Here is a 5,871-nt window from a genome sequence, read left to right as displayed (position 1 = left end):
GCCTTATCAAAGAAAAAGCAGAAGAAGAATGTGATATTTAAGGCAGACTGGGAAGCCGTTGGAATGTGGAAATTTGAGTCAAAAAAGGGAGACAGATTAAAAGCATTTAATTTGCTAATGTTCAAAAAACCTACAAAGGATGTAAACATGTGTCATTGCATTCACCCAAATAGTGTTTATCCTTGTTTTTATGAGGTCCAGAGAGAATTGGTGGCTCCAGACCTGGATTCCACCTCCCCCCCACCATTGCTCCTCCAGCCTGTGCCCAGCAGGTTCCTCAGAGAGAGACATGCAGTTTGTGTCCGTCACGCCGGATGACAGCCTTTGACACTAAATGCAGCTTCACCGGACACAGACTCTGGAACAATGCAAAGACCATCTGAAAGAGCGTTTCGTGAGTGGGACGAGACCAAAACTCTTGCAGATGGTGAGAAAAGTATATGTTCTAAAGCATACTGAACATGCTAAGGGGGAGTTGCACAGAAAAGAGACACTGGCAATGATTAACATGCTTGCAAGGCAAATACGGAATATTTCCCCATGGCAACTTGGGAGGATAAGAGGTCACGGCAGAGGCAGAATAAATCTGACCTTTACATTAAGTATGTGCTACAAGTGCGGAGGGCAAGGACACTGGCGAACAGTGTCCGGAACCCAAAAAGAAAGACCCACTTTGTGCACGTCTGAGTGGAGGGAGGCGGGGGAGGGGCAGACTCCAGAGATGGACAACCTCTCAAGGGAAAACAAGGCACACAACATCCAAGAAAGAAAAGAGCGAACTTTAACATTGATTATTTCGAAACATCTGGTAAAAAAACTAAAACTCAGGCGCTAATATATCAGTTGTAAAAGCTGAATTCCCATTATTTTAGGCTATAACAGATTGCTCAAAACCACTCTGTTGTTCAGAGTGGGAACTAATAGGCCATGGAGTTTCAATAGCTCATGGTCTTGTAGGTAAAGGAACACTAATTTCCACCACAAATAATATTGCAGTTAAATATTTATTCTAACATTAAGGACATCTTAGGCATACAATTCAGTACATTCAGTAACATGTTTATTAAATAGGGCCCTATGAACCTTGTTAGGGTCAAAGTGTGCTTGTTTTTTTAATCCTCGAGTTTCATCACAATCTTGTGTGCATTGTCCAGCGACGTTCACTTTACCCAATATGGCTGCTTGACGGTGTTCTGTTTCGTGTGCTTAATGTTGCTTACTCCTGTAACTGTCCATGCCGGGTCTGATTGGAAAAGAAGCATCTCTATACAAAGAGTTCCATTGTTTGTCTAATGTGCAGCTTCAAACAAAACATGAATGCCCCAAGTTATGCAGTGTTAAATAAAATCACTTTTCAAAGCTTTGAAACAAATCGAGTCAAGAGATGATACAGAAGTTAGTTTAATCAAAAGTTTGATCAGAGATTAACACAATAGGCCCAGAGGAGATTTGCCTTTGGTTGATTAACTCCGTTCCTCTTTGGGCTAGAAAAACAAGACACAGCAATCACCAACTGCATGTAGTTATAATTGACAAGATGTCACTTACCCCGTTTTACTCCTTTTATCTCTCGTCTGTAGTTCATCTGGTGTGCAGCTTGGAAACACTGGCCTCGGCATGAACCATCTACTTGGCTGTGTCTGTCACAAATCTCTGCATCACAGTGGACAAAGATCTGTAGACGAACAGAAGGGTTTATTATACAGGGCTAACATGCGATGTGGCCAATACACAGATCATTTGGAAACTCATATTTTACCTCGTCTTTCAGAACCTCCTCATCTTTAGTGAAGGTGAACATCTTCATAGAGAAGCGTTTGATGTGGGATGGGACGAAAACCCTATCGTCGCTCACAACAGGATGGAAAATTGTCACATAGCTGTCATCTGGATTCTCACAGCTGGGGGGAATAAAACACATGTGAATGCTTCTTTTTAAACTCATAAAATTATGCTTTTTGCATCGTAAACCCTGAAGTTTTGAGCCTGCAGCTAGCTTTATGCTACTCATTACCTGTCCACAATGATATCCCAGCTAGGCAGAGCTGTCCGGTCTTCATCAAGTGTAGCCCAACAGTTCTCTAAGATAAGCTCCAAATTTGGGTCAGTAGACTCAACCAGCGCCACCTCAAAATACAGAGGCTGCCTCAGATATTTCACAACTGGATAATCTTCTGCTCGATAGAAGAGCTCGTACGATGAATCTGGAGGAGAAGTCTTATTAGAAAGAGAAATGGCACAGTCTTACAAAAACAACACTTTAAATATATTGTCAACTTTACCCTGGGCTAGCCTCATTTGAACCATCAGCTGTCCTGAGCCGATCTCTGCAGTGGGTTCAAATAGTCTTGGTTTTGAGCTGAAGCCAACAGTCTGAGTCTCATTGACCACATAGTAGCAGGAAATCGTTTGTCTTGGAGAAAAGAAAATACACTGAAGGGGTTGAACACACTAGGTATGTTAGGATTGGACTAGTCCTGCTACCTGTACTGAGGACCAACTGGTGATGTGGGGGATGCTCTTTTGTTGTACGGCCAGGCAATCTCATTTTCATACAGCATATAGTGGTCAAAGAACTTAATAAAAATAAAGACCAGAAGCATTAGAAAGTTGAAAACAATGGATATTTAAGGTCAATTAACACTTACTGTTCTAGTGGTTCCACAGGAAGAAACACTGAAAGAGAAATATGCAAAGCGATCATCGCTGAATGCCGGTTTGCAGGACTGGTCCTTTAGGGTCAGCCTACTCGGGATGATATCGGTCACAGAATCCACCTTCACAGCCGTAGCCATCATTGTTCCATTAGGGTAGCACTCTGATGGTAGAGGGCGTAAGGGTGAAGAAAATGTCCTACAATCACATATGCAGAAATTCCATTTTAAAATCTTACCGGTTGTTGTTATGGGGAAGTTGCAGGCCAAGAAAAGATCAGCAAGCACCCAGTCGTTGCTTGTATGCAAGAGAAAGACATCAACGCGGGCTCTTACTGACTCTGAGGTTATCAGCTGCAAAACAAAGGAAGTTAACCACTGCAGAAGATTCATGGTGAGATGTTGTCGTGCGACATACCTCAAAGGTTGTGTCCTTGGCAGTGTACGGCAGTATTAGGTTGTAGTGGGTGCCGTTTTCTTTGAACTGGTAGTCAGCCATCTCAGTTGTTAGATGTTGAAGCCCAACCATTACCTTGAAATTGTTTCCTTGACTCCCGTATTTCACACTGATGTAAAATTGGTTCTGGTCACAGGTGCCAGCGATGGTGGGTAGCTCTAAAAGCAGAGAAGAAGTTCACAATTGGACCGACCTTCCTTTTTCCTCTGGTTCTCATGATTAATGGGATACAGCCTAGGCGGTTAGTTCGCTTGCATATCATATCTTTGTCGACAGACAAGATTTCTCTGGAAGGCACCAAAACCAATTTTAAAAGTACGTGGGCAAGTTTATGGCTAATAGTGATATTTCTCTCCCAAGTCACCTGTTGTCAAAGCATTTATGAGCTAGATACCATGAAACGCCAAATCTCACCAACATCCTGCAGAGATGCCTGAAACTCGACTAGGTGGGCAAATGGAGCTTCTTCAGGAAGGATGATAAAGCCAAAGTTCAGAGAGAGGAAGTAGGTTGTAACCAAGGGTTCAGGATTCTGCAGATATAAACAACAGTCAGGTCCCTGAAACAGAGCAAATAAAATGGCACCGAGTGATATTTAGCATCTATAATTTCACATACATCTTTCAGGACAATATCTGCATCAAAGGGCACCAACACAGAGATGCTCTTGGTTCCATTGGAGTAGAGGTGCTCCTGGACGGTAAAGCCTCTGGCATTGCTCTCTTCAACAGTGAGCACCTTGGTGAGGAAGGTGATGTTCCTCAGCACCACATCATGAAGAAGGGGCCCCAAGACAACACTAAACACCCGGGCTTCTGCGACAGTATCTGAGGGACAGATAACAGGTTTATAGCATTTCTCCACGAGCCTGAAGTTCTGTCATCTACCAGATAACTTACTTTCTTGGACGTGGAGAGGTTGAAGCACAAGAGGGGTGGTAATGGGGAACAAAACCTTGTATCTGGTATCATCTCGAGTGTCAGTAGTTCTCCACAGTACCTCAAGCATGGGCTCCACAATGTAGGCAATGTTGTACTGGTAATCTGGAGCATGGCTCTGCAATTATTAATGGCATTTTAATAAAATATGTGACTCTTGCATTCTTAAGGAAAAGGACTTCCCAACCTTGTAGTGTCCATCAGGAGAGCCGACTGGGATCTCAATGACGATGTGGAAATCTGTGGCGGACAGTGTGTACCCCCGTGTGGCCATCTGAGATCTATCAAGCCTCTTCCCGTTAATGCCCATGTGCATTTCTAGGATTTCAAAGCTGCCATCTACCAGTGGTGTCACACGGCGAGGTACGTGCCAAGCGATTACATTGTTGAGGAAGAGGACACCACCTGTTAATGATAAAACCAAATGTTGCTGCAACTGTGTCAACACAACGGTAACCTTCTCCATCCAAAGATTGTGCAAGACTTGCCTGTGGGACAAGCAGCTGCCAAGTTCATAACACTCAGACCATGTGGTGCCTTGTAGTAGGCACTCACACTGAATATTTTCATGGAGACACCACCCACCTAAGAGTTGTCAGATTTATAGTCATGCTTTTAAGGCCAGGTTTAATGCAAAACACTTGATGGGCGTGTTGCATTGCTTACGTCGCTGGAATACGTCTCTGCTGTATTGTACGGGGATCGCATAACCAGACGGGTCGAGGTCACCATGGCACCGTAGCCAGCTTGTTTAGCCTCCCTCAGCAACATTGAAACTGGTTCTGGGGTGTAAAATGTCAGCTTCCAGATACCATGTTCTGCACCAGAGGCCTATAAGGAGATAATTAATCTTTTGCTCCATTAAATGAGATAACCAAATGGTGCAGGTGGAAAAGCAAGTCCACTGTAACTGAATAATTAGAACACATACATCTGGATTAATGTCGATCTCTTCAACATCTTGAGCCTGTCCCTTAGCTTCAGGAGTAGCAATGTGGTGAGACACCTAAAAACAAGAAATGGTGGCTTAATAGATTGTTAGAGACCAGTTGATATAACTATCAATGTTAAATGACCTACTTCCATGTAGTTCCTGTCACAGAGAATCTCCCTAGAGGCCCACCGAGTGTAGCTGCAAGTCTGCATCACATCATGCGTAACCACTTCTGAGCGAGTGGGGCCATACATCCGAAGTCTTAAGCCAACAGTAAAGGTTTGATCGTCCTACAAATTAAATGCATGAAACAATTTTGGTATTGGTGAAAAGTGGCTAAATGTTTGGATTAATTCCAGGAATTCATTTCTTTCAGCTATATTGACAATTACAAAATATTTTCAAACTTTACTGAAAAGTAACAAACACTTTATAGCCAATTGCAGTTAAAACACAGCATGTGCCTTAAGTCTCAAGAATTTAATTAGGAGATTTATACCATATTGGTTTTCCTCACTTGCAAATTATAATAAAATGTCATCCAATTAAATGAGCTATAACATACTTCGTTGTCCACGTAGCAGCCCAGCAGAGACGAGTAGATTCGAGTGTTACCCCACGGGTCGGACTCCATGCTGTATCCACACTGAGCAGCCAAGTTGGGAGTTAACACAATGTGCTGGGTGCCATCTGGGGGAGATAAAGACGAGCATGACATCACTCTCCTAGTGATAAACAACTTATGTTTATTCGCACATTGTATACTTACTGATGGCCTCCACCTCAAGCACATTCCCTACGGCTAGGGCCTTGTCCAATGACAGCCTCATTAGATTACCCACGCAGTCTGAATGTATGCCACTGCCTGTTAAAGAAAAGGCTTGTGAG

At 43.2% G+C, this 5,871-nt stretch overlaps 1 protein-coding gene across 1 annotated transcript; it reads right to left on the bottom strand.

Annotated features, from left to right (window-relative positions):
- Positions 1 to 1,383: 1,383 nt before the first annotated feature.
- LOC130202549 (zona pellucida sperm-binding protein 2-like) lies at positions 1,384 to 5,606 on the bottom strand. The gene is made up of 17 exons (XM_056428188.1): positions 5,549 to 5,606; positions 5,130 to 5,273; positions 4,981 to 5,055; positions 4,716 to 4,880; positions 4,538 to 4,634; positions 4,237 to 4,454; positions 4,011 to 4,167; positions 3,730 to 3,938; positions 3,526 to 3,643; positions 3,073 to 3,269; positions 2,894 to 3,008; positions 2,649 to 2,818; positions 2,485 to 2,576; positions 2,283 to 2,413; positions 2,015 to 2,204; positions 1,760 to 1,901; positions 1,384 to 1,675 (listed from the first exon to the last, which is right to left on the bottom strand). Exons 2-17 carry the CDS (start codon positions 5,235 to 5,237, stop codon positions 1,541 to 1,543), a joined length of 2,319 nt encoding a protein of 772 aa, XP_056284163.1. The 5' UTR covers positions 5,238 to 5,273; positions 5,549 to 5,606; the 3' UTR covers positions 1,384 to 1,540.
- Between the last annotated feature and the right edge of the window lie 265 nt (positions 5,607 to 5,871).

Source organism: Pseudoliparis swirei, chromosome 12, assembly GCF_029220125.1.
Source record: "Pseudoliparis swirei isolate HS2019 ecotype Mariana Trench chromosome 12, NWPU_hadal_v1, whole genome shotgun sequence".
NCBI classification, from domain to species: domain Eukaryota; kingdom Metazoa; phylum Chordata; class Actinopteri; order Perciformes; family Liparidae; genus Pseudoliparis; species Pseudoliparis swirei.
Note: the sequence above shows the minus strand (reverse complement) of the source record. Positions and strands in the feature narration are given on the sequence as shown.

Coding starts and splice junctions, on each gene's coding strand:
- LOC130202549 (XM_056428188.1), bottom strand. CDS start 5,237: ATGTATGGCCCCACTCGCTCAGAAGTGGTTACGCATGATGTGATGCAG. Junction 3,009..3,072: donor CCAAGGACACAACCTTTGAG/GTATGTCGCACG, acceptor TTTGTTTTGCAG/CTGATAACCTCAGAGTCAGT. Junction 1,676..1,759: donor AGGAGGTTCTGAAAGACGAG/GTAAAATATGAG, acceptor GTTCGTCTACAG/ATCTTTGTCCACTGTGATGC.